The 27,386-nt window shown below is 48.5% G+C and overlaps 1 protein-coding gene across 1 annotated transcript; it reads left to right on the forward strand.

Annotated features, from left to right (window-relative positions):
• The first annotated feature begins 292 nt into the window (after positions 1 to 292).
• Positions 293 to 25,964, forward strand: FBP2 (fructose-bisphosphatase 2). Its single transcript, XM_045562204.1, has 7 exons — positions 293 to 624; positions 4,650 to 4,812; positions 7,083 to 7,175; positions 18,042 to 18,182; positions 21,883 to 22,020; positions 24,333 to 24,452; positions 25,577 to 25,964. The coding sequence occupies exons 1-7, from the start codon at positions 455 to 457 to the stop codon at positions 25,769 to 25,771; spliced, it is 1,020 nt and encodes a 339-aa protein (XP_045418160.1). The 5' UTR covers positions 293 to 454; the 3' UTR covers positions 25,772 to 25,964.
• Positions 25,965 to 27,386: the final 1,422 nt, after the last annotated feature.

Here is a 27,386-nt window from a genome sequence, read left to right on the forward strand (position 1 = left end):
CGCCCCAGATAAGACACCTGCCAGTCTGCCAGCTGCAGCGACGGAACAGTCAGGTTCTGTGAAGGATCCTTTTGAGCCCTGGAATAAAAGGGTTTTGTGGATCATTTTTTATCAACTGCATTTCTCACCCCCCACCTGTTCCTAAATGGCTGCCTCTTAGGCTCCTGCAGGAGGGGAGCCCCGCAGGAGAAAGTAGGTCTGTGTTTCCGGGCAGCCTTTTCTGTTTACAGATTGCGGTGGTGTCTGGCATCCGCCAGTCAGTGACATCAGGGAGATTTCCTTAAGGGCTTGTCCAGTTCTTTCAGTCACGTGGGTTGGGCCCCTTTTCCTTTAAGGTCCTGGCCTGGCCAGCACAGTTTTCTTACCAGCTTCCATGCTGTGGAGCAGCAGCTCTTGGAGGTAAACAAGGATTTCTGCAGGGAGAAAAGAAGGATTTGAAGCTTTATCGGCCACAATGACGGACAGAAGCCCATTTGAAACAGACATGCTCACCCTGACCCGCTACGTTATGGAAAAAGGGCGTCAGGCCAAAGGGACGGGGGAGCTCACTCAGCTGCTGAACTCCATGCTGACGGCCATCAAAGCCATCTCCTCGGCCGTGCGCAAGGCCGGCCTGGCCCACCTGTGAGTCCCGGGGAGCAGGTGAGGGTAGGTGCACAGAACACCCTTGGCCCAGGTGGGGGTGCAGAAACTGTAGGTGCTTGGGCAAGAAACGGGCTCCAGAGATTACTGGCCTTATATGCCCCAGAAGGAAGTTGCATGTTAAGTTTCTAAGTTGTGCTTTGATGAATGGGCCTTTGACTTGTTTCAAGAAAGGAACAAAATATTTCAAGGCACTGGAAGTATTTTGTATTGTAGAAATATATACATGTAGTTTTTCCAGTTAGTATAATGATAACAAGTGCAGTGGCTTGTTGCATTGAAACATATATTGTATTATCATGACTTGTATTTGCATCGAGACATTCCCATTGTCACAAAGAAGCAGAGGGGAGACGTGAAACACCCCTTCATGTCCTTGGCAGATATGAGCGTTTTATTGCCATGACCTTTGCAGTACGTTGGGAGCTGGAAATCATTCACACAACCGAGCACTTTCCAGGCCCCGCCCACAGCCCCTCCCTCACAGTGGAGGGGAGCGCTGCGCTGGCTGCCGTTAGAGTTTCTACTGTGTGACTCTCGTCTTCGTGCTGTGCGGGGAGCCGGGAGGCGCTGGGCCTGGGAGGGCCGTGCACAGGCTGTTCCACTGGGTTCTCGGGGTGCTTTATCCAGGCACAGAATGAGGTCAAGTTCATGCTACAGCTGCTGATGGCCACAGCCAAATTCCCAGTTTAAATCTGTGATAAAGAGAAACTATTTCTTTGGGCTTCCATTTTCCTCGTAGTAATTCCAGTGGAAGCTTGAGTGTTAGGGATCCATATTTTGGGGGGTAGGGGTGGTCCCAAAATGAAAAGTCAACAAAGTTTAATAATTTAAAATATTCTGAACAATTTAGTGTTTTTAACACAGAACAGTGATCGCATTGCATCACAAGGTGTACTTATCCTCACAGACTTCATGTGTATAAGGTCTGGTGACCCAGTCATGGGACCAAGCTGCACATGCATGACGCTCAGCTTTCTGTCCCGTCTGTGGATGCTGTGGCGGTGTCGCTACCTCACGTGGCAATAATGGCCACGCTCTGCATGTGAGGGCTCTCCTGAGAGTGAGGTGCAGCCACTGCCCTGCCTGCTCCTGCGGGGTGGTGGCCCTGCTGAGTGACACCAGACAGACTTTGCGTCTCCCTGTGCACGGCCCTGCTGTACTGAGCGCAGTTGCCTGGGCGACCTCTCAGGAATGTTCTCCCACACTAGCCAGGCCCCTCCTCCGTGCAGGACTCTCGGCTGGGCAGGAGCTGCGGTGGTAGTTTCTTACTTGTCTGCCACAAAACTCGGCTTTTGCGGCAGTTGAGTGTCCAGGCGAAGTGGCCCCAGGAAGTGGATAATGAAGGTGCTTGTCTAACTTGGCATTTCCCACTACCCATCGCCGGCAGTGATTTATCTTGCGAGGACCTCAGTGTCCGTGTTGTAAAGTGGAGAGGATACTAATAGCGTGTAACTCGTAGGGGTGTTGCAAGGGTGAGTAAGTCCATGTGATGCGATTTTGCCTGCGCCCCCTTGTAAACGCGGTGACTGCTGGTCACTGCCAGGGTTCCAGGCCCAGCCCCGGGACATTGGCCGGCTGGTGATGCCACCGACTGACCACCAGGGGGCAGGCGAGGCCCGCGGACGCCGGCGGGGGGCTCCCACTCTCTGGGCGGCTGAGGCAGGAGCCCCATGTTCTGGCAACTCAGAGGCATCCTCCCCTCCGCCACCCCCGGAACAGACACCCAAAGTGGCAGCAGGAGAAACCCACTGGCTGGAAACTCTTTCTTTCTACCAAGATGCTCAGATCATTTTAAAAGGACCCTGGAATTGCTTCTCGGAGAGCAGAAAGGTGGCCGGTGTCCCGGAGCAGCCAGGCTTCTGCTCAGAGACTGGGACAGTCCCTCACTCCTGCCACTGACCCCTGGAGGGACCTCAAGCCCCTCACTCCTTTGCTTCCTCTTTGCGGGAGGACATTTCTCGGCAGAGGCTCGATGAATTCGATTTAAACGTTACCGGAGAGTCTCCCTTTTCCCTCCTCTCCTCGCGGTGGGAGAAGGGGGTGGCAGGTGCCCACCCCAGGAGCCTCTCCGTGGCTTTTTCATGCCCGGAGGGTGGACCGCCCCGTTTAGGAATGTCAGGAAGCTTTAGCGCTAGCCGAATGCTGAAAGACTGTCCTGTCGGCCAGAGAGCACGTTTCACCCACGCCCTGGCTCGAAGCCCGTGTGGGGAATCACATCTCATGGCGAGTTTCTGTCCCTCTGGGAGGAGGGTGCTGCCCCGCCTGGAGGGAGGGTGCAGGGGTGGGGCTGACGGGCTGCTGGAGGAGAGTCTGTGAACCACAGGGCAGGGCCCGTGTCTCAGCTCTGCCCACCCGAGGCCTCGGGCCCTGGCTCTTCATTCCCCAGCAGTGGCTGCCTCAAGGGTCCTTATTAGGCAAGAGAGTTGGCTTTGTGGGCCCCTTCGACTCCGGTGCAGAATAACCCGGCGTGGTTGCTGCTGCTGCCCCCGTTTCCTTGCCTTTGTCTTGGGCCAGGGGGTGCCGTCGTGAGGCCAGGCTGCTGCCAGGGCTGTTCTCCAACCCAGCCGGCTCCTCGCATCACAGCACGTCAGACACCACGTGCAGGGGGGGCGCTGGGCGGGCGGCTGTCATTCCGGAGAGAGGGCGGGAAAGGGGTCCGTCTCCAGCTCAGGGTAGATCGGGGGTCTCAACCCCACCTGAGCTGCCGTTAACAAACAAAGAGCATCAACATAAGGGGGGAAGGGAATTAGTTCCTTGCCCTCCTTTCTTCACAGTTTGGTGAACATGCACCGAGCATCTACTGTTCATCCGGGCACTGTGGAAACGAAGGGGGAGGACGGTTGTCGCCCTCAGCGAGCAGGTGGTCCTGCAGGAAGGACGTTGCGTGAGGACCACGAGCCGCTGGGGAGGGACGGCAGGGAGTGCCCGTGTGGGGGTGGGGGGACGTGCAGGAGGACCAGGACGGCTTCCTGGAGGGTCAGGAGGCAGAGGAGGGAAGAGCTAACAGTGGGCAGACAGCACTGGGCTAAGGAGAAAATCAATCAAGCAAGAGTTTTGGGATCAGGGGCTGCCACTTCAGGTAGATGGCCAGGGAAGGCCTCCCTGAGACATGATCCTGGAGTGGAGGCTCAAGTGGGGTGACAGCCACGTGGCTCCAGGAGGGAAGAGTGTCCCTGGTGGGGGCAGCAAGGCCAGCAGGCGGTGGCCCTGAGGCAGGTGTGCGCCTGGCGGTTTTGGAGGCTGAGGGTGGCCCAGTGGGCACGAGGGGGACAGGAGGCCATGCCGCCTTGGGAACAAGGCTTCCAGGGTGGGGCCTGAGGCCACGTGGGGACCGGCCTTAGCCTCTGGGTGGGACGGGAGGGGCGCCTGCATCTCGGAAGGGCCCCTCCCCTTGCTGTGCCGGGAGCATCCTGGGGGGCTGAGGGCGGAGACGGGAGACCCTGCCCATCGGTGCCCTGGCGGAGCCTCTCCATGGGGCTTTCTCAGAAGCGCCTCCTGCTGTGGCCTGGGGCGGTCGTGGGGAATTCAAGGAAATAAGTTAAGTCCGCCCTCAAATTTCCTCTCAGGTCAAGGAAGGCCAGGCGACCCCAGGGCAGTTTCTACTTGAAGCCAGCAGGACACTCTGTGGGGAGAGCTGCAGAGACGTGGAATTCCAGTGCTGGAAGGCCACGTCCTTTGCTTTTTGGGGTTCTTGATGACGGCGACGTGTCTGATGGGACGAGCTCCCGTCCCCCTCCCAGCGCTGAGTGCGGGCTGCGCTGCAGTAAGACGGATTCGGTTCGTCCCGCGGGGAGACGGGGGTCATGTGGGGACGTTCCCGAGGGGCAGAGGAAGCAAGGTGGACAGCCACCACTGAGGCACAGTCTGCTTCTTCTGCACCTGTAATTTGGAGACTCCAGAGACAGGAAGGAAAGGAGGGAGGCAGGGCTGGGGTTTGGCACCAGCGGTTCTTTGCTGGAGCGAGGACTCCCTCAGGAACTTCGTCTGGCCTTTTGTCGCCGTAGGTACGGGATCGCAGGAAGCGTGAACGTGACGGGAGACGAAGTGAAGAAACTGGACGTGTTATCCAATGCCCTGGTGATCAACATGCTCCAGTCCTCCTACAGCACCTGCGTCCTGGTGTCCGAAGAGAATAAAGAGGCGATAATCACGGCCAAGGAGAGGCGGGTGCGCCCTGGGGCTGCAGTGCCCCTGCCGAACAGCAGATGGTGCCACTGAGCCGGGAAGAGTCTGTCTTGCTTTTCTGTAGCTGCTCGGATTTTCCTCCGTATCTTCCATGTGTTTTGGGGAAACCAAGGGTTGCACACTTCTTTGGTTGGAACTCTTACGCTGAATACTTAAAGAATACTCCATAGTAGGGCAGTGGTTCATTCAAGAAATAAGTCAGAGAGATTTAGGAGTGCCCAGCGGTGGGGGGCTGTCCGCGGCTGTTCACTCAGTGAGCCAGTAACAGGTGCTGGCTCCTTTGGGGCTGGAGCTTGTGGCATCCAGGAAGGAGTAGAGCTCCTGGGAAGAGCTGCACCAGACAGTCTCATTGTCCCCTCCCCCTTCTCATCTCCGCCCCACCCCCACCCCACACTTCCCCAGGGGGTTGTGGGCTCAGCAGAGATTTCTTCCTGCCTGACAAACTGTCAGACTAATATGGAAAAGAAATCACAAAGGTCCTATGCTCTTGCCTTGATGCAATGGTGACGTTGGTTGGTGCAGGGCATGGCTGGGGCGGGTCCACGTTCACTGGGGGCTGATGAACAGCCCTTTACGGACAGTGGCCAAAAAATCCCACCAATGTTCAGCTGCAATAGAGAAATATAACATAGATGCTGGGACGTCGCCCTTCTTTCATACTGGGGATAGGGGGCCATTTCTTTGTGATTAGCTGGAAGGATGGAAAAGATAAGTAAAGCCAAATTTATTAAGCCCCTACTGTGTGCCAGGTAACATGCAAGGCACTTTTACACTGGTCTCACATAATTAAAGCTAAATTACACCTGTTATTTTCAACTTTCATTTTCAACTGCTATGACCCTCCTTTCTGTCTCTGGTCTAACGTACACAGATCCTCATGCTAGTTCTTGAACACTCCACACCTGCTTATCTCTCTGCCCAAAAGTTTCCTCCCTGGTTCTCTGTGTCTTCATTCCTCAATTCCAGTCAGGCCCCTCATCAAGGGTTACCCCCTCCCGCTCCCTACCCCTCCACCCTGCTTGGGGCACTTACCACAAGCTGCTGTGTGTGGGGCCTGCGCTCTGTCACTGCTGGAGTGTCACTTCCATGGTTTTCCCCCTTGAAACCTCTGTACCTCGAACATTTTCCAGCATATGCTAAATGCTCAACAAACATCTGTTGAATGAATGCATGAAAGAGTGATTGGGCTAAGTTGGATTATTTATACAGAGGCTGGGGAATTTCTGAGTTTATACATGATCCCACTTTTTCTTCCTCCCTCTGGCTGAGCAAGAAAAGAAACAGAAATAAAGCTCAAACAAACCTAGGCCATTCCTCATTGGAAAGTCAGGGGAAACTAATTTGCGTGGAGGGAGAAAGGCCTCCCATTGTACTTGATGTTTTGTTCCCAGTGTCCAATTAACCAGGCGACTCTGGTGCCATCACTGAGGGCTCCCTCAGGACCTTGCCCACGGGAGGCCCGTCTGAAGTGTCTGGGGATTTCCTTCCATGGAACGTTAGCTGGAGCTGCCTGTGACAGCAGAGTGGGGGCCCATGGGGGTCATGGGTCTCCTAAGATCCCACCTGCTCTGTCTTCTGGTCTTCACATTGCACAGAAGGGTTGGATGCAGCAGAATCCAAGGAGTATTCTCATTCTCCTGATGTATTTGTGCACACCAGCCATCTTAGTAGACAGAACTGGAGGCCCTGGGAATGTTGCTCTGAGATTTTCTGAAGTCTTTTGGCAAAAATTCTGCAAGATGAAAAAAAAAAACCACCTGTGTGGGGACAGGCCCGGAAAGACTGATCCCTAAGCCCATAGCTGACCTTACCGTGGACATGAGTGGAGCCAGCCCTGGGCATCTTTGAGTGGCAGCCCAAGTTCATCTTCTGCTTCCTACCTCTTCCCTGCAAGGTGCCAATTCCGGCCCTGGGCTCCTGCCACATCCTCAGCAGCTCTGAGCCCTGGTGGGCCGGGTGGGAGGGAGGGTGGAGCCAGAGCAGGCCAGGGAGGAGAGCCCTGTGGAGGGGTGGGTCCTCCAGCACCCCGTGCAGCGTCAACTAATCTGTGTGGGGCAGGGCGGGCCCTGGCTGCAGGAGTCCTGTATGCTGGTTCCCCACCCTCCACAAGCAGTGGCATTTTTGGGCAAGGATATGCCATAGCTTAAACCTCTGTCTGGTGTGATGTTGTCTGCCACACATGGCCCTGACACAAAGCAATTGTGCTGAGGGGAAGATGTTCTGACCAGGTGGTTCTTCCCTATGCGATTTAGGGGAAGTACGTGGTGTGCTTCGACCCACTGGACGGATCTTCCAACATTGACTGCCTGGCCTCCATTGGAACCATATTCGCCATCTACAGAAAGGTGAGTAGACAGGCTGGCACTTCACACCTCCTTCCTGTGGTGGTTTCTGGAAGGTTCCTGCACTAAGAGCCTTGAGTTTGGAGTTCTAACCTCTCTGCTCCCACTAACTCGAAACACCACGGTAGGCAAAGCACGGACTTCTCTCTGCCTCAGCCTCCTCAGTGGAAGAACTGAATTGGGAATGCTCTCTTTTTCTACTTCCCAGCATTCCTGGGAGGGTAAAGTGGGGGGATTGACGGGACCTTGTTTTGAAAGTCTGGGTGTGACACAAACGTCGGACGTGGTATTAGGTTCCAGGTGGCAAGTGGAGACTCTGTTTCTTCTTTGTGCATCTCACCTCCTACTGTATTAGTGTTCTGTTGCTGCTGTAACAACTTCCACATGTTTAGAGGCTTAAAACAACGCTCCTGCTGATTATCTCCCACTTCCGTAGCCAGAAGTCGAGCAGGCTTGGCTGGGTTCTCTGCTTAGGGTCTCAGAAGGCCAAAATCAGGGTGACAGCCAGGCTGGTCTCTTGTCAAGAGGCTCCAGGGGAGTTTGCTTCCCGGCTCCTTTAGGTGGTTGGCAGAATTCAGTTCCAGTCTGAGGTAGGATTGAGGCCCTCCTTTCTTTGCTGGCTGTTGGCTGGGGTCCTTCTCAGCTTCCAGAGGCTGCCTGTGTTCTGTGGTTTGTGAACCTTCACTTTCAAAGCCAGCAAAGGCCAGTGAAGGCAACACTTTTTCTCACGTTCCCTGCCTCCAGCCTAGAAAGTTCTCTGCTTTTAAGGGCTCATTTGATTAGACTGGAGTAATCCAATCTGGATAATCCAGGGTAATCTCCCTATTTTAAATCCATAACCATGATCGTTGCATTTGCAAAGTCCTTTTTGCCGTGTAGTGCTACAAATGCACAGATTCTGGGGATCAGGGCATCTTTGGGCCCGTTTTGCCTACCCCAAAAACCTAACAACAGAGAAGATCTTATGGGCTGGTTTGTGACCATCCAGCATGACTAGAAACTTCACGACGGACCACACAGTCCAGATGACACGGTTTGGCTGTGCCTCGATTTGGGGATGAGACCTTGGTCCGGTCACGAAGGCTCGGCCTTTGCCCTCAGGGGTTTCAGGGAGAAGGAGACCAAGGGTGCTTGGGGGTCTCTTGGGATGTTCCTGGGTAACCTGCCCTCAGGTAAAGTGCGGGGCTGGCTCTAGAGACTCATCTCTCTGGCCCCAAAGCACATGCTCTCCCCACTCAGCTACTTAGGACGACACGAGTGAGGCAGCGCTTATTTTCTGTGCTGCCAGTTTGGCGCTGATTACGTAATGTCCGTGTAATTAACTTCCCATGCGTGTCTTTCTCAGTGCTCCTTCCAGATTATAAACTCAGTGGAGGGCTAGGTATGCCCCGTGTCCCCTGGACTAACATGTTGTCTGTTGGTGTTCACTGTGCTGTACATATGTGTGCTGGGCTGCTTGTTGTCCCCAACAGGGGGTGGGACAGAACGTGAATTTTAGGGGCAACCCATCAAAAGCTTAACAGAAAACAACCTTAGAAGAACATGCGAATTAGCACAAACTCTCTGAGAAGGAACCCGAGGAAGCAGGGAGTGTTATTCACGCCTCTCTTGGAGGAAGAAACAGAAGCCAAGCCAGCCTCAGTTAGAGGAAACCTCGGGAAGTTTTGCTTTCCCTGTTGGTGTCTGTTGTTCTGTGTGTGAAGAGAGAAAAGGAGACTTTTGTGAGGGAGAAGAGCATGCCACAAGACCCTTCCTATGGTATCTGGCAAAGTTGAAGACTAAGATGTCTCAAGTTAAGCAAAAATGAGCTAGGTGAGTGAAGGAGCTTTGCTTTGCCTTTTGAGGTACAGTTTAGAGGAAAAGAAAGAAATAGTGTAGTATTTATGCAAATCTGCAAAAAGGTCCCCAGTTGTATCTTAGAAGTGGCTTCATTTTTTAAGTTTTTCATTTTTAATTATTATGGGTACATAACAGTTGTATATCTTTATAGGGTACATGTGATGTTTTGATACCGGCGTACAATCTGAATTAATCAAATTAAGGTAATTGGGGTATCCATCACCTAAGGTATTTATCATTGTCTTGTGTTAGGAACAGTGCAATTATACCCTTTTAGTTATTTTAAAGTATACCCTAACTTATTGTTGATTATAGTGATTTTGTTGTGATATCAAATATTGTTCATTCTATCTAACTATACTTATACACCCGTTAACCATCCCCACTTTATCTCCCTCCAACCTTCCCAGCCTCTGGTCTCTGTCATTCTACTCTATCATCATAAGATGAATTATTTTTAATACTGACCTCCCACATATGAGTGAGAACATGTGAGGTTTGTCTTTCTGTGCTTGCCTTGTTTCACTTAACATGAGCTTCTTCAGTTCCATCCGTATTGTTTCAAATGGCAAGATTTCATTGTTTTTGTGGCTGTATGATATTCCATTGTGTATATGTACCACTATTTCTTTATCCATTCTTCTGTTGATGATTCCATACCTTGGCTGTTGTGAATAGTGCTGCAATAAATATGGGAGTGCAGATATTTTTCCACGTACTGAACTCCCCTTCTTTGGATATGTCCCCAGCAGTGGGATTGCTGGGTCATACGCTAGTTCTATTTTTAGTTTTTTAAGAAATCTCCATACTGTTTTCCACAGTCATTGCACTAGTTTACATTCCCACCAACAGTGTACAAGGGTTCCCTTTCTCCACATCCTGGCCAGCATTCATTATAGCCTGTCTTTTTGATAAAAGCCATTTTAACTGGTGTGAGATGATATCTCATTGTGGTTTTGATATGCATTTCTCTGATAACTAATGATGTTGAGTATTTTTTCATATACCTGTTGGCCATTTGTATGTTTTCTTTTGAAAAATGTTTATTCAGATCCTTTGCCCATTTTTTAATCAGATTATTTGATTTTTTTCCTATTGAGTTGTTGGAGCTCCTTATGCATTCTAGATATTAATCTCTTGTCAGACAGGTAGTTTGCAAATATTTTGTGCCATTTTGTGGGTTGTCTCTTTGTTTTGTTGGTTGTGTCCTTTGTTGTGCAGAAGCTTTTTAGCTTGGTGTGATCCCATTTGTCCATTTTTGCTTTTGTTGCTTGTGCTTTGTAGGGTAGGGTATCACTCAAGAAGTCCTTGCCGAGACCAATGTCCTGAAGCATTTCCCCAAAGTTTTCTTTTAGTGGTTTCATAATTTCAGGTCTTAGATTTAAGTTTTTAATGCATTTTTATTTGATTTTTGTATATGATGAGAAATAGGGGTCTAATTTCATTCTTCTGCATGTGACTATCCAGTTTTCCCAGCACCATTTATTGAAGAGACTGTCCTTTCCTCACTGAATGTTCTTGGTATCTTTGTTTAAGATAAGATCCCTATAGATGTGTGCATTTATTTCTGGATTCTCTATTCTGTTCTATTGGTCTATGTGTCCATTTTTATGCCAGTACCAGGCTGTTTTGGTTACTATAGCTCTGTAGTATAATTTGAAGTCAGGTAATGTGATTCCTCTAGTTTGGTTCTTTCTGCTCAGGATGCCTTTGACTATTCTGAGTCTTTTGAAGTTCCATATAAATTGTAGAATTATTTTTTCTATTTCTGTGAGGAATGTCATTGGTATTTTTCTTATTTCAACATATTACAGGGGTACAAATGTTTAGATTATATATATGGCCTTTGCCCCACCCAAGTAACAGCTTCAAGCGTGTCCATACCCCCAAATGGTGCGCCCTGCACCAATTAGATGTGAATATATCCATCCTCTCCTTCCCCCTCACATCTGCCTGACACCCAATGAATGTTATTACTATATGTGCACATAAGTGTTAATCAGTTAATACCAGTTTCATGGTGAGTACATGTGGTGCTTGTTTTTCCATTCTTTGCAATACTACACTTAGTAGAATGGGCTCCAGCTCTATCCAGGATAATACAAGAGGTGCTAGATCACCATTGTTTTTTATGGCTGAGTAGAACTCCATGGTATACATATACCACATTTTATTAATCCACTCACGTACTTATGGGCACTTTGGTTGTTGCCACATCTGTGCAATTATGAATTGTGCTGCTATAAACATTCCGGTGCAGATGTCTTTTTTATAGAATGTCTGTTTTTCCTTTGGGTAGATGCCCAGTAATGGGATTGCTGGATCAAATGGTAGTTCTACATTTAGCTCTTTGAGGTATCTCCATATTACTTTTCACAGTGGTTGTAGTATTTTGCAGTCCCACCAGCAAAGTATGAGTATTCTTATCTCTCCACATCCATGCCAACATTTTTTGTTTTGGGACTTTTTGATAAATGCCATTCTCACTGGAGATAAATGATATCTCGTTGTGGTTTTGATTTGCATTTCCCTGATGATTAGAGAAGTTGAGCATTTTTTCATGTTTCTTGTCCATTAGTCTATTTTCTTTTGAAAAATTTCAGTTCATGTTTTTTGCCCACTTTTTGATAGGGTTATTTGATTTTTTCTTGATGATTTTCTTGAGTTCTATATAGATTCTAGTTATCAACCCTTTATCATGTAGGGCAGAACTAAAACAATATTTTAGTTTATGTGATGGTGACTTGTTTTTGCTTTTAGCTAACAGCCAAATTCCGCTTCTGTAAACAAGGCTTGCTTGCTTAACGCTTGGTTATGATAAGAGCTAAAAACATGCTCCAATGTAAAAAAAAAAAAAATGAAAAAACAACTGCAAGTAACTTCCTGATAAAAAGACCAAGGCCAAGGCGTCATCAGCGCGTGAACAGCTTGTGCAGAGAGTATGCGTATGTTCCTGGAGCCCTGGGGAGGAGGGGCAGGAATCTCTTATCTACAGCGGGCTCCAGCAAAGAATATAAAAGACATGCACCCCCGCTGTGTGGGGTCCCTGCCCATAAAAGAGACCACTGCGTTGGTGCTCGGGGCTTGGACCCTAGCTCGAGCTAGTCAATAAAAAAACTCCTTTGCCTTTTGCAGCCTCAGTGACTCTGTCATTCTGTTCCCGGGGCCGAGGGAAACTGGCTCTAACAATCAGATGTGTAGCATGCAAACATTTTCTCCCATTCTGTAGGTTGTCTGTTTCCTCTCATGACAGTTTCCTTGGCTGTGCAGAAACTTTTTAATTTGATCAGGTCCCATTTATTTATTTTTGTTGTTGCTGTGATTGCCTTTCAGGTCTTATTCATAAATTCTTTGCCTAGGCCAATGTCTATAAGAGTTTTTCCAAAATTTTCTTCTAGAATTCTTATAGTTTCATGCCTTAGGTTTAAGTCTGTTATCCACCATGAGTTGATTTTGTAAGAGGTGAAATGTGTGGACCTTGTTACAATCTTCTACATGTGGCTATCCAATTTTCCCAGCACCGTTTGTTAAACAAAGATTCTTTTCCTAAGTGTATGTTTTTGTTTGCTTTGTCAAAGATTAGATGGCTATATAAGGATGGCTTTATATCTTGGTTCTCAGTTCTGTTCCATTGGTCTATGTCTCTGTTCTTGTGCCAGTACCATGCTATTTTAGTTACTATAGCGTTGTAGTATAGTTTGAAGTCTGGCAAATTGATGCCTCCCAATTTGTTCTTTTTGCTTAAGATTGCCTTTGCTATATGGGCTCTTCTCTGTTTCCATACAAAGTATAGAATTATTTTTTCTAGATCTGCAAAAAATGATATTGGTATTTTAATAGGGATGACATTGAATCTGTAGATCACTTTGGGTAGTATAGACATTTTAACAATGTTGATTCCGCCGACCATGTCATTGGTATTTTGATGGGGATTGAATTGCATCTGTAGATTGCTTTGGGTAGTAGGCACATTTTAACAATATTGATTCTTCCCATCCAACAGCATGGGATATCTTTCCATGTTTTTATGTCCTCTTCAACTTCTTTCATCAATGTTTTATACTTTTCATTATAGAGGTCTTTCATTTCTTTGGTTAAGTTTAGGTGTGTATTTTAATCTTCACAGCCTGGGCTTGTGTGAACCTGTCCTTCTTGAGAAGGTTTTCCAGATATTTAAATGGAATTGAGTGCTGTCATCTAAGTCTCTGGTCACTGCAGCTGTATAAGAACAGGGGGTGACCCAAGCTCAGTAATGCTATGCCTCTTGGAAATATCTGATGGTATGGCCTTGGTCAACTTGAGTAAATTACAAGAGAATTATCTGGATTACCAGGCAAAGTCTCTCACTCTCTTCCCTCACTCTCTGTGGTGGCCTGCTAGAGTTGGGGGAAGAGTGATATGGGCACTGCCTTGTGGCCACCAGCACCAGGTCACACCTCTGAAGCCAGCCTACTCTCACCCAAAGCCAATGGGGACTATTGCCTACTTCTGATGTTCATTCTCAGCCCATGGCTATTTAGTCAGCAGGTGGTGGCTCCTGCCAGGACTGGGTCCTTCCCTTCAAGGCAGCATGTTGTCTTCTGGCCCTGGGTGGGTCCAAAAAGCTGTCCAGGAACTAAGGCAGGGACTCAGGGGCCCCAGGACTCTGCTTTGTACTTTATGTTACTGTGGCTGAGCTGGTGCACAAGTTGCAAAACAAAGTTTTCTGAGCTCTTCCTTCACCTTTCCTCAAGTGGAAGGAGGCTCTTCCTGAGCCGCACTGCCTGGAGTTGGGGGAGGGGTGACACAGCATTGGCTTGGCCATACCTGCTGGTATCTCACTGGGTCACATGCACCCCAAGTGCACTGGCTCTGAGCCTGCACAGCAGCAGAAATTGCCCACTCGTGGCCCAAATGCCTTAGGAATTTAGTCCAGGCCCCAGGATGATGTGTGGCAGCCAGTCCTGGGCCCAGCTGGAACTCAGGTTTCCAGGGAGCGGGGAGGATTTCCCTCTGCTGGGCTGGTCTAAATGCTCCCTCTGTGGGCACCAGCAGAATTCTGCCCTGTGATGTTTCCTGTGCCAGGGCCACCCTGAGTTTCAATGGCCCACAATCACTTCACTCTCCCTCCCCTGGGCACATGGAGTCTCTCTCCACTGGGTGAGCTGGCACAGCACTGCTGGGGGTGGGGGAGGGGGCGTAGGCAGTGCAAGACTGTCTTTTCTGTCCACTTCAGTGCTTCTCCTCTTGACAGAATGTTAACCAGGCAGCGTGATCACTCACCTGATGTCTAGTTTTCCTGAAGGTGCTTGCTTGCTCGGACAGTTGTTGAATTAGGTGTCCGTGTGGAGGGAGGATCACTGGTGGTTTCTACGCAGCCGTCTTGCTCCGTCCCCTGAGGTGGCTTTAAATACTGGTTTTATCACCAGGGCTAATACGCTTGACAGCTGGTGGCAAGTCAGGCAGGGCTCCCCTCACCTCTGAGCAGTGTCCCTGGGGTAGTCCTCACCTCAGTCCCATGAGGCACGTACACGTGTGGCTGTCACTTTTTATAGGTAAACAATGACAGCACAGAGAAGGTAAGAGATTTGGCTGAAACCGCCCAGGGAGTAACGGCAGGACGGGGGTCCGATGGGAGTGCTGCCCACCTCCATCCTCACAGCTCTGCAGAACTTCTTAAGACCAACTGGCTTAAGAGCAAAGAGGGATATTATCAATATTGTACGTAGTGTGGGGCATTCACACTTGAATTGACCTGAGCTTGGCCATGCAGATTTTTGTCTTAAACTTTAAATTCAGCATGTGCTTTGAAGGCTAGTCCAAACAACCATGGATTCTTTCTGATACTATTTCTAAAGAAAAGGGGCAAATTTGAGAGACTAGTGAACCACTTTCAGGATGAGTATTACGAAAACAAGACACGAAGGAGAAGCTCTGTGATGCTCAGGCGATGTCTACTGAGGGTGCAGCTCACTCCAGAGACCTCATGGGGCTGTCGCAGCATCTTAGAGCCTCGTCAGAACCAGGGAGGATGCCCGTCTCCACCCAGGACTTCTGAGAATCTCTGATCAGCACCAAAAGAGACGTTGCAGGACAGTCAGAGCTCTATGAAAGCTATCTTCTTCCCTTTTATTTCTAAGGAGCAATGCTGAACAGCATTTAGGATGTTCCATGCTGTTTTCAGGCCTCTGCTAGTAAGGTTCCCCTTTTTCTTGAAGTTGACATTTTTTATTGGCAATGAAGTCACAGACTAGACAAAGTAAAAACTCCCCTACTTCAAATCACCGAGAAGTGCTAGATAAAATAGATCATCCATGTCTTCAAATGCACAGCTGAGCTCATTGAAATGAACAAGTAACAAACTGACAAGGTGTGGAGCAGGGGCCAGAGTCACAGAAAACTGAAAATCCGAGTATTCAGGAGCAGGATGGATGATGGGGTTGTTCTGACGGGAGGACGGGTCTTGTTATCCGAATAATCTCGGGTGTGGATTTTGACATCTCTATGGGGTCCGGAGACCCCCTTCCCCATTTTTATTGTTAAATAAACCTCTGGAAAAGCCTACCCTTTCATTAACATAAGAATAGACAGATAGACCAATGGAACACAAAGAGAGTCTAGAAATAAGCCCACACCTGTGGCCCCCTGAGCTGTGACAAAGGCAGCTATGACAAGGGTGGGATGCTGAGCTGAGGCTCAGAAGACAGGAGCATCTCCCAGTCCAGGAGGAATCTGCAGAACAGGACTCTGGTTTCCTACAGAAAATGTGACCTCTTAATGGCTGGACAAAGATGATTCAGAAGTTTCATGAGGAAGACTAAGGATTTTAATTTAAAAACCTAACACTGCCTTTTCCTTCCACTGTTCTGAGGCTTCTTAAGACATCACACTTAGGGCAGTTCCCAAACCCTAGTGCGTGGGAACCCCCTGGAGGGCGCTTGGGGAGACAGACTGCTGTAGCTTGGGGAGGGCCACCAACCTGCTCTTCAAACAGGAGCACAGGTGACGCTGACACCAACGCTGCTGGTCCACTTGGGGAATCACGGGTCTAGGGCGGAGTGCTCAGAGCCAGGCCGTGCCTGGAAATCTGGAAGCAAAGCCATTTCATTGAATACGTGCTCAAATGGAAAGTGGTCTCAGTTGCAAAAACAAAAAAAAAAAAACAAACAAAAACATAAAACTACTATAAAAAATAAAGAATGCATGTGTGTGAAAGTAAGAGAAAATGTTAAATGGAACGTGCTATTTTTAAAGAAGGGTGAGATTTGCTTTTAAACTAAAGCTCTTAGAATGTTGCCAGCAGAAGGCCAACTACCCATGGGCGCTGAGACCTGCAGGGACAAGGTCCCTGTCCCTCCCTGGACCGTCATGCCTTGTCTTTCAGGTGAGGGTTGTAGAGCCTCCCAGTGTTCTGCAAAAACATAACGTGAAAGTACTTTGAAATCTACAAAGTCCCGTATAAATTCAAATTCAAATTATTGTTTTACTCTTCAGAAGTTATTGTTTTGGAGAGTTAATTAGCATAATTGTCCTGCTTTCCATGCGTGTATAATATGCAGGCTCATGTTATATTGTTCAGTTTCCTATGTGCATAATTACTTCTTATCTTCATATTAAATAATTTTGAAGTGTGCCTTCCACCTCCATCGCTTTCCCATTCCCTCTGGAGTTTTCTTCTCAGCAGGAAAGTTCTGTGTAGTATTTCTGGGCCTGTCTTTGGGCCACAGACTCACTGGTGTGTGGAGAGAGCAGAGCGTCTAATTGCACAGCCGAAGTCGCGGTGCCGGAGACGCAGGAGAGAGAACTGAATGACTCAGAAGCAGCGACACCAACAAGTCCTAACCCTGGCAGCCAAGCTCCACCATCTCTGGGGACCCTGAGAAGTGCGTTTGCAGCCTCAACTTGTCACCTACGTCGGACCCACTTGCCCCAGTCCATGAGGCTGAGCCTACCTGGGTCTCCCGATTTGGAACTAGGTGACAGACGTCTGCCCACTCACCTTTGCCTCCCAGTCCTCTCACAGCAGCCGTCCCTGTGGCGTTAAGCCGCAGAAGCAGGGCCTGAGTGTCTGTCCAGAACCGCCCTCCCCGCAGGGCTTGCGGTGCAGCCCGAACCCCAGATGAGGGTCGGGAGAGGAACTATGGTGCCCAGTGGGGACGCCCGGCTCTGCCTCCCCCAGCCCAGCTCAGCTCCTCCCATGGGAGGCTGGGCGTTCGCCACCCACATTCCCAAATTCATGAGGTTTTATTCCCTCGCCTTTCAGAGTGCTAGGAGATAGGGGAGGGAAGGAAGCTTCCAGAGATATCAGGAAAAATGGGTTACGATAGCGAGTGTCACGTGCAGCTCTGCTCCTCTGTGGAGAACGTCCCCTGTTCCTTCCTCAGCTTCCCGCCTTGTCTCTCTGACTTCAGCTCACATCAGCACTGTTGGGGCTGCCATGGCCAAGGGGAGTCTTCCTCGGGAAAGTGCCCTGAGTTGCAGACAGGGGTCCCCAGGAGGGCCGGGCAGGGACAAGCCTTCAAGGGCAGCGCGTGGATCAGGAGGAGCTCTGGGCCACGCTGCCTGGGTGTGAGTCCAGCTCTGAGGCTTTCGGACGCTGGCCGAGCTGTCCAGCCGCTCAGGGTCGCGTTCCCCGTCTGAGCTGGGGAGGTGACAGTGCTGTCCTCCTCAGAGGCCTGTTAGTATGTGGAACGAGCTAGGGCACCAGATCAGACGGGGTGATCTGAGTGGTGCCCACGCGGTGTCAGAGCACGGCGTGAGCAGATTAGAAAGGGCTGTGGCTTGGGCATCCTGGAGCGCCGTTCCTGCCAGGGGGCCGACAGGTACGTTGGGACAACAGGAAGGGAGAGGTCCACGGGTGGCCTTTGCCATGGCTCGGCTGGGCCTGTTTGTTCCCACGGCACCTGGTTGCCTGTGGACACGTTCACTGCCGCTGGGAGTTCTGAGAACTGCGCTTCCTTCGGTGGGTCCCGGAGATCTGAAGCCCGGGCCTCTGGCAAAGGTCCTCTCCAGAGACAATAACACACCTCGTTTCTGTCCTCTCTCCCGCAGACCACAGAGGACGAGCCTTCTGAAAAGGACGCCCTGCAGCCTGGCCGCAGTATCGTGGCCGCGGGTTATGCACTGTATGGCAGTGCCACCCTGGTGGCTCTTTCCACAGGGCAAGGAGTGGACCTCTTCATGCTTGACCCGGTAGGTACAGAATACAGTGCCGTCTGTGCTTGGGGACTCCACGGTCCTCTGTTTTAATTCTAGTCCCCTGGGATCATTTCCTGGTCCTTCCTAATACTTATTTTTGGGGCCAGAGAGCCTAGTTTGGGGAGCCAACACCATCATCAGAAAACATGAAGGGACTCTGTCCACGTAAGGTCACTTTGGGGACAGGAGACCTACTGAGTCTGTAGTGTCAACTCAGGCCTTGTCCTTCAGGAGTTTATTTTCCAAAAATGAATTCAACCTCTTTGGTTTATATGAACACATGATTTAAGAATCCCAGTGCTGCCAATTTCCAGACAGAATCAGGGATTCTTTAGATCAGCACCATCCCATAGACTGCTCTGTGAATTTTACTTTTAAATGGTAGACACTTTGCTTATTACTTGTGAAATGCTTTGCCAAGCATAGTCAGGTCTTGTGAAAACTCAAATAATGTTGACCAAGAGCCGTTTCAAAGCCTCCTGTAGTTACCTAGATGAAAGTTCTGTACTTCAATTTATTCATATTTATAGATGTTTACTGAGCATCTGCTATGTACTACAGCACCATTGCAAGCAGTGGAGATACAGCACTGATCAGACAATCACTCCAGCCCTTGTGGAGTTTGCCTGTTAGTGAATTTGTGTGCAGGGAGGAGGGTTCCAAAATTTCAAAACAGAACAGTTCACTGACAGAACAGATTTTGCAGTGTGGACACCCAGGAACATTTCAAATAGCATCTTTTTACATGTAAACCCATTAGACCAAGACCCACTGCTGCATCAGTTTTCTCATGCCCCAATGTCTCCTTATTTTTGAAGAAATTCTGTGGTTTACAAATATTACTCTCAGGCAATAACGTGCCGTTTCTAAAATTGCTCTAGAACAACAGCTAACAGTTACCTAGTTTTTTGTAAATGGTAGGAATGTAGGTACCTGTTCTAAGCAATTTATATCTATGAATGCATTTAAAGATCACAGCAGCTCTACGAGGTAGGTCCTACTATTGTTCCCATTTTCAGATGAGAGAAGTGAGGCTAAGTAAGTTGCCCAAGGTCAAGCTAGTGACTTGGGTGTGAGGAGTCACCCCCAGGGTCTTTATGCTTAACCAGACTGAAGGGTGAACACACTGCTCTGGAGTGTAAGCAAAATATCCCCAGAAATTTTCTGAGCAGTTCTAAAGACAGTGGGGAGGTGCCTTTGAGTCAGGGACCCAGTGCCAGGAGTCACAGGCACCCAGCCTCCACTTCCTGCCTTCAGTCATGAGGGAGGGGCCAGTCAGGACATAGGTGGGCACCAGAGCTTGTCTGTGTGACAGAAGGAAGAGATGAACCGAAGCATAACACTTTCTGATCTCTGCATGTTAGCCTGAAAACCCTTTGGGTCACGTCCCCTACTGAGGACACTGGAGCAAAGACCCAGTGTACAACACTTAGGGCCTGTGTGGATGCTGACGTCAAGCTGAGGCAGCTCATGGCAGTTGTCACAGATAGAAATGCCATGGAGGGCGACCAGCAGCTTCCTGAGCCAGGGTCTCACAGGGCACAGCTCCCTGGGGGGCAACAGAGTCCGTCTGACCTGTGGGTTTGCAGGGTTGGTCATTTGATTTTGTCAGAACATGCCAGTTGTTCAGGCACAGAGGGACCACCTCCTGTTAGCCACACTCTCCACTGTGGGAAACTCAATGTTCAGGCATTCATTACAAATGGGAGATGTTATTTCCAAGTGACAAGGCTCTGGTGCCTCTTATCAAAGTGTGTGGGGCCATGTTCATAAGCAGTGGTTGTTGGTGGTCACACAGCCGGAACACAGGATCACATTTTACAGACTGTGGTAACGTGTCACTACCTTCTCCACCCACAGTAGGAAATGGTGTTCCAGGAGCCTGAGGGTCCCCATGGGGGGGCCTGGGGGTGGATGAACCAGGCCTTTGCATCACGCACTGATGCAGAATGGGCTCCTCCATTCACATGAGCGGGTGACCACCACTGTTTAGGTGACAGTTGTGTATCTGCCATGCTCTAGGCTGACAAGCAAGAGAGAAAACAGCCTGGCTCAACTAAGTACAAGGAGTTGCTGCATTGATGGGAAGCTGAGGGCCCGGGCTGGACATGGGCAGGTATGGAGGACCATAAAGCAGGGAGCACAGGAGTGGTCTCACAGCACGGCCAGTCTCGTCTGGGCACCACCACAATTCTGTGTGTCTCACTCAGGTTTCCAACGCCAAGGAGGAGCATCTTATGTTCAAGCTAAGCCCCATGCCTGACCTTGGCCTAGGAGAGGCCCATGCATGAGTCTTCCTAGACTGGCATCCAATGGAAAGAGCAAATTCTTCAAAGGAAGTTAGGGTGCTTTTCAGAAGTGGAACTCAGTGCTGGACTGCTCAAAAGCAACAGATGTCCATAGCAAGTTTATAAAGCCATGAACCATCAAGAACAAACCTATAATAAAAGGAAGCTGGGTTTACTGGGCGAGGGGATGCACCCAAATGAACCATGGGGTGCTGTGCATTGGTGTGGGCCTGTTATAGCACCTGGGTGTTGGCTTGATGGTTCCAAGGAGGATGAGAAGAACAGAGGGTCTGTTCTGGATTGGATGCTGCCTGGAAGTGGGTGCAGTTAATGATTAAATATATTAATAACTTTTACCTAGGAGGCAGGAAGATTACAGGGAGGGCGGAGACTCATTGGTAGAGAAGCAGTCATCACTGATGTTAGGCAGAAGAGAGGAATGGTTAGTAATTTTTGTAGTTGTTGAGCGTCCTTGTCACTGTCTTATTTCAGACATGGTTGGTGTGGCCTTGCCTCTTTATATTCAGGGAGTATCTTTAATGTTCCTTGGGAATGTTTTGGTCTAGCTGCCAGCTGTGAGCAGTCATCTGAAGAGTTGCTCATTTTCTCACAATCTTTGACATTCATGAAAATGGACCTGGGTTCCCGGCCCAGACTTTCCACCTAGGTGGAAAGGTGACTTAGAGACACACCTTAAGGTGACATGTGCGGCTCACTGATCACATCCTTAGGGACTGCTACCACCAGAACTAGACAAAGGGTGTCTGAGGGATGTCCTACACATATTGACCATGGTGGCCATAGGGGGACTGCAGGGGACTGGGCACAATGTTATTAATGTCTGAAGATTCCTTTAGATTTTACTTCTTCCTTATGCCAAGTGAACCCAGTTTCTGATTGAAGGCAATTTTTCCCCAAGTAGGAGTGGTTGGGAGACCAGCGACTTTTAATGTTTCCAATCATTAAACAAAATAGCTGGTCCACAAATTAATGGTCAAAATGCATCCTTCATACATCGATGTCCCTTCTTCCTCTCATTGTTGATGGCTTAAATCTTCCTGAAAACATTAAAGTGGGGATGGGAACCTGGGAGATACTACAGTCAGGCTGGGTGTAAGTGAGGGGCCTCGCTGACAGTGGAAGGCTCAGAGGCAAAGAAAGAAGAGCATGGGCCTTCTTCCCTTGAGTTCTCTCACCTCTCGTTATGTCGCTGCGTGAGCTTCCCATGTAGGCGCCATATCGTCACTGTTCTGTCTGCTGTTCACAGAAACCCCGCTGGGCGGGCTCCACCCCGGCTTCTGCCCGCAGGTCCTCATCTTCTCCCGTCCTGACTGCTGTGCAGTGTGCTGTTGGCTCCTCTTTCCTGCTCTCTCTCTTCTTCCTGGCGTCTCTCTTCATCTTTCCAGGCTCTTGGAGAATTTGTCCTGGTGGAAAAAGATGTCAAGATTAAGAAGAAAGGGAAGATTTTCAGCCTCAATGAGGGCTATGCCAAGTATTTTGATGCTGCCACCACTGAATATGTGCAGAAAAAGAAATTCCCTGAGGTGAGTGAAGAAAGTCCAGGCCACTAGCAGGGAGAATGTTATGTCCGTGGGGTCCTGTTTGGGTGGTGGCTTCAGGGGCATTGCTGAGGAAGGTACTGCCACTACTTGTGGCTCTGGTCAGCATGAGCGTGGTGGACTCTGTCTTCCTTCATAAGCAATCAGTGTCTTTCATAGCTAAAATGTAGCTCAAATAAAACTTTGAGTTTTTCCAGGAGAAATTGTTTATAGAGAAGGCAGGGACCACATTTCCAAAATTCAGGTGTTCAAGCCTGAACCTGCCATGTCATTTGTTTGCTAAGCTCCAACCTGTGGAGTCACTCACTCACTTGCACTTGCTTTTAGCAGGAATCATTATTCAAAAGGACTTACATTTGTGGAAAAATGGAATTAAATGATGATAAAAAATATAAACTTTATTTTTCAACATAAGCTCCATCAAGTGCAAGACACTTTTGTAAGCAGTGATATCTGCAGTTTAGTGCATATTTATTGAACTGACAGTCCTGGGAATCTACCCATGTCAGTGTAGTCTCTTTACATTATTAACTGAAGAAAAATGAGTGCCCTTTAAAGATTTTGGTAAGATTAGGAAACAAAAGAAGTCAGAAGGAACCAAATCAGGACTATACGGTGCATGCTTAGTGATTTCCCACGAAACTCTTGCAGAACTGTCCTTGTTTGGTGACAGGCATGAGCAGGAGTGTTGCGGTGGTGGGAAAGGAGAGGTGGGGATGATGGATGTCCCCGGCTCTGTGAGAGGCTGGAGGAGACGGAAGCAGGAGACAAGAAGAGGGTGGGCTGTAGATAGGAGGAGGACACCACCCCTGTTATGATAGGAGGAGAGGCGGGACATTTACCCAGCCCTTGTGGTGGGTCCCCATCTCCAGGAAGCTGCAGTCTGGTTGGAGTGGCAGGATATGGCAGCAAAAAGAATAATAACTCCGTGTGTGATAAGCCTACAGGCAAAGGCTGCTCGAGTACTGTGCAGGTATTTACAAGAAATAGCTCAAGTTCTGTTTTGCTATGTTTGCAAATCAAGCAAGGTTGAGGTCACTTATGCAACCTAACTGGCTTTGTTGGCTCAGGGATTCTTCAGGCCTGGTCTCCATTTTAATTTACTTTAACAAAATGTTAGGAATCTTATACACACACACACACACACACACACACACACACACACACACACACACACACAGAGGTTCCTAACCAAAATGCCTTGAGAAGACGCAAGTTACAACATTGATCTTGTTGGTGTTCACTCAACTCTTGACCCACCAGTCACTCTAGCTTGTGTTCAAGTCTTTAGAGTCTGGACAGTAAATTTTGCCAAAAAAAATGCTTATTTTGAAGCTTGACTTATCTTATCATTACTCATTATTTATACAATGCCAAGTTATTCCCAAACTTTTGGAACACAAAATCCTGGATGGCTGCCCTGAGGACTTTGCTATCTCCTTTTGCACTGTCAGAGAATCACTAGATTAAACAAAGAAATCATAGATCGGTCATGAATGGGGGAAAAACAAACCTGCCTCTGGGAGCAATTTTATCATATCATCATGCCTTCCCTGCTACGTCTACTTTAAAGAAGATCATGACTTTTGAATTATTTCTCTCTGAACCAACATTCTTTTCATTACATGTGTGACTAATGAAACCAAGGTTTACAAATAAGTTGCTTTATGTCTTTAAGTGATTGCTAAAGCAGTTTAAAATTTTGCCAGTGGATTAACACCGCTTGTAGTAAGTGCAAAGTTGTCATTGTTCAAGGAGGTCTGGTTCTCCAAAAGCTAAAAGTACTGTGAACCATAGTAAGCAAGCAGGAGCTTCAAGGAGCTGCTGAACAACTGTTGTTCATGTAGACATCTTTTCTCCTCTTCCCTTCCCTTCCCTTCCCTTCTCTTCTCTTCTCTTCTCTTCTCTTCTCTTCTCTTCTCTTCTCTTCTCTTCTCTTCTCTTCTCTTCTCTTCTCTTCTTCTTTTCCTTTCCTTTCTGTTCCCTTCCTTTCCTTCCTTCCTTCCCTCCCTCCTTCCTTCCTTTCTTTCTTTTAGCTGCTCTTGTAAGATTGCTACAGGATATTGTCTCACTTTAAGTAGACCTACATTTCATGAATTCAATCACTGGTTGAAGTTTGAAGGGGCTCATAATGAACGAAATACACAATTACATAATGTTTTCAATTCCTAAGTTAGTGGGTGGAGAACAGAGGGTCAGGGACGCAGAGGCTACCCAGCTGGACTTGTGACCCCAGCACTGGTGCTGGCTAGTTGCCAAACCCACTGGATCTTGGCCCTTCCCTTTCTGCTTTCCAGGACGGCAGTGCTCCCTATGGGGCTAGGTATGTGGGCTCCATGGTGGCCGATGTGCACCGCACCCTGGTCTATGGAGGGATCTTCTTGTACCCAGCCAACCAGAAGAGTCCTAAGGGCAAGGTAATTCTCCCCCACCCACTTGCTGGCTGCCGGTCAGTGAGCAGTTGGAGCTCCCTCTCCCCTCAGGCCTGCTGCTGGGCGACTGTGCACTGCTTGGCGCGCGCGCGCGCGCGCGTGTGTGTGTGTGTGTGTGTGTGTGTGTGTGTGTGTGCACGCGCGCGCAGGGGAAGGGAAACAAGCTCTGTTTCCTGCGAGTGAGTTTCACGGCTGTGGTAGAAGGTGTGGAGGAGGGGAAGGCTGGCGTCATGGGGACTGGCAGTTCTCGCTGGCCGTCCCCTCCTCTGGCCTCACGCCCATCCTTCGTTTGCTGGGAGTCAGCTGTGTTTACCTCTCACTTTCCACAGGCTGTGTCTAACTTTGAGGTTCAGCACCAAGTGATTTGGGGGCATGCACCCCTTAGAGAATCTAATGAAAACTATCAGCCCACTTCCCAGAACAAAACGCGTGTAAACGTACACATCACGTACGTCTTCAGAGAGTTCACAGATGTCCTGAAGTCCACATAAGAATCCCCTGAGAGCTCCCGAACTCAGGAATGAGAACTTCTTCTCATCTAATAATTCTGGAAAAGTAGCTCCTGGAAGATCTAAATGCAACTTTATGACACAAAGTTGAGAATACTTGTATTATCAAGTGGGAATCTTATGATCGGGCTAATTAATTACAGTCTGGGACTTTATTGCCTGACACCCCAAACCTCACCTGTGCTCCATCCGCCTGACCAAGGCTTCACTCCCGGCCTAAGTCTCACATATTAAATCTTCTAACCAGGCCTGCAGCGTCAGTTTGCCTCATTCCTGAACCAGCGAGAAATGGGTACCTAGATCTCATATCTCCAAGTCAAGAGACAGGTCTCCCGTAAGCACAAAGGTCACGAGACAGGTAGGGCCTCACCTGGCTGGAGAGGCCCCCACACGCCTCTGGGATGAGTCTCACCTAATGCATCCAGCCTTCTGTAGGGTCTAGAGCTTGAGGGGCCCACTCTCATGAGGTGCACGAGTGCACTCACTCTAAGGAGACAGACAGAAGCTCAGCAGTTGAAACTCCTCCTGGAGCTTTAGGGGCATGGCTTGGGATGTTTGGCCACTTGCAGAGTTTCTCCTCATGCTTCTGTTCCTCCGCAGCTCCGGCTCCTGTACGAATGCAATCCTGTCGCCTACATCATTGAGCAGGCAGGGGGCTTGGCGACCACAGGCACCCAGCCCATACTCGATGTGAAACCCGAGACTATTCACCAACGAGTCCCCCTCATTCTGGGGTCCCCAGACGATGTGCAGGAATATCTCGCCTGTGTGCAGAAGAACCAGGCAGGCAGGTAGTGAGTTTGACCCCACAAGCCTGCTTCTCTCTGCCTTGTACCTTGTCCTAAGGACCCTAAATGAATGATAAACAGAGGTGGTGATGAGAATGCAAAGGCGAGTCCACCTGCTCCCATGCAGAAGAGCAACCATGAACTGCTAAGGATGAGTGATTCTGTGGTCAACATAAAGGGCTAAAAATAAAACCCACATGTGAAAAGAACGACTTTGATTTGTCTTCTGTCATGAGCACCAGCAGATGGTGCTGTAATTCCACATCCGTCAACTCAGGTAATCAGCAGCTATATGCTTGGGGGCAGAAAGTGCATAGATCAGTTAAAAATTTGTCTTGGTTGGCTGAAAGTTTAACCTAATGTCTTGTCCTATAGTGATTAACTTCCTCCCTCATAAATATATATGTATAAATGGCCTAATTAATTTCTTTTTAAAAAATATGTATAATTTATTGGGTACAAGTGCAATTTTGTAACACACATAGATTGTGTAGTGGTGAAGTCAGGCCGTTTGGGGTATCCATCACCCGAGTAATGTATGTTGTACCCATTAAGTAATTTCTCCTCATCTACCCCTTCCCACCGCCCCACCTTCCAAGTCCCATCGTCTATCAATCCATACTCTACATCCACGTGGGCACATTACTTAGGTCTCACTTATAAGTGAGGACATGTAGTATTTGTCTTTCCGTGTCTGACTTGTTTCACTTAAGATAGTGGCCTGCAGTTCCACCCGTGTTGCTGAAACAGGTGCGATTTCATTATTTTTTATGACCGAATAGTATTACTTTGTGTATATATGCCATGTTTTCTTTCTCCAATCCTCCGCTGGTGGACACTTTGCTATTGTGAGTAGTGCTGCAATAAACATTTGAGTGTAGGTATCTTTTTGATACATTGATTTCTTTTTCTTTGGGTAGAGTGAATTAATTTCTTAGAAGAGTTTTTGTCTCTTGTTTTGGATAAGCTTCAAGTTAGAAATCTCACAGCTATTAAATTCTGAAATTTCTGATAGAGCCTTTTTTAGGAGTCTATAACTGGGATGACCAGTCACTGTTTGAATGGAAAACATGGGGTCACCTGTTGACAAAGCCTAATACTAAATGGAGTCCATATTTAAAAATGAATATCTACTTTTCTCAACCCCTTAACCTTGCGTTTTCAGTTTTTGGGGAAATGTTTTAATCTATCCCAGGGCCTAACTAGAGTTCACTGGTTAAATGACTCTTCAGGTGTCTAGCCTATGTCAAGATTAGGGAGGGGTAGTGTATGCGTCCAAAATCTCAGCTTGGTTTAAAAAGAATTGCTCTGAATGTCTAAGGACCTGGAGACCAAAACATTCTTAATGAAATATTAACAAATCAAATCCCAAAGTATTTAAAATAAAGATCCATCAGGATAAAGTCAGACTTAACCCAGAAATTCAAGAATGATTCAACACGAGAAAATTGATTACAGTAATGTCTTAGATTAAGGGAAAAGGCAGTGTTGTGGAGGTGGGGGCTCAGAGAAGCTGTGGGCGGAAGCAAGGCTCGCCTTTCCCATGTTAGGCGTGGGCAGGGCGGTTTGCACAACCTGCAGGCATATGTCAGCTTAGGTATAATTCTATACTCAGCATTGTT

This window comes from Lemur catta, chromosome 10 (genome assembly GCF_020740605.2).
Source record: "Lemur catta isolate mLemCat1 chromosome 10, mLemCat1.pri, whole genome shotgun sequence".
NCBI lineage: Eukaryota > Metazoa > Chordata > Mammalia > Primates > Lemuridae > Lemur > Lemur catta.

What these genes read in the sequence shown, in the direction of transcription:
- FBP2 (XM_045562204.1), top strand. Translation starts at nt 455, where the DNA reads ATGACGGACAGAAGCCCATTTGAAACAGACATGCTCACCCTGACCCGC. An exon ending in ACCTCTTCATGCTTGACCCG is followed by an intron (nt 18,183 to 21,882) that starts GTAGGTACAGAA and finishes TCATCTTTCCAG; the next exon opens with GCTCTTGGAGAATTTGTCCT. An exon ending in AGAAGAGTCCTAAGGGCAAG is followed by an intron (nt 24,453 to 25,576) that starts GTAATTCTCCCC and finishes GTTCCTCCGCAG; the next exon opens with CTCCGGCTCCTGTACGAATG.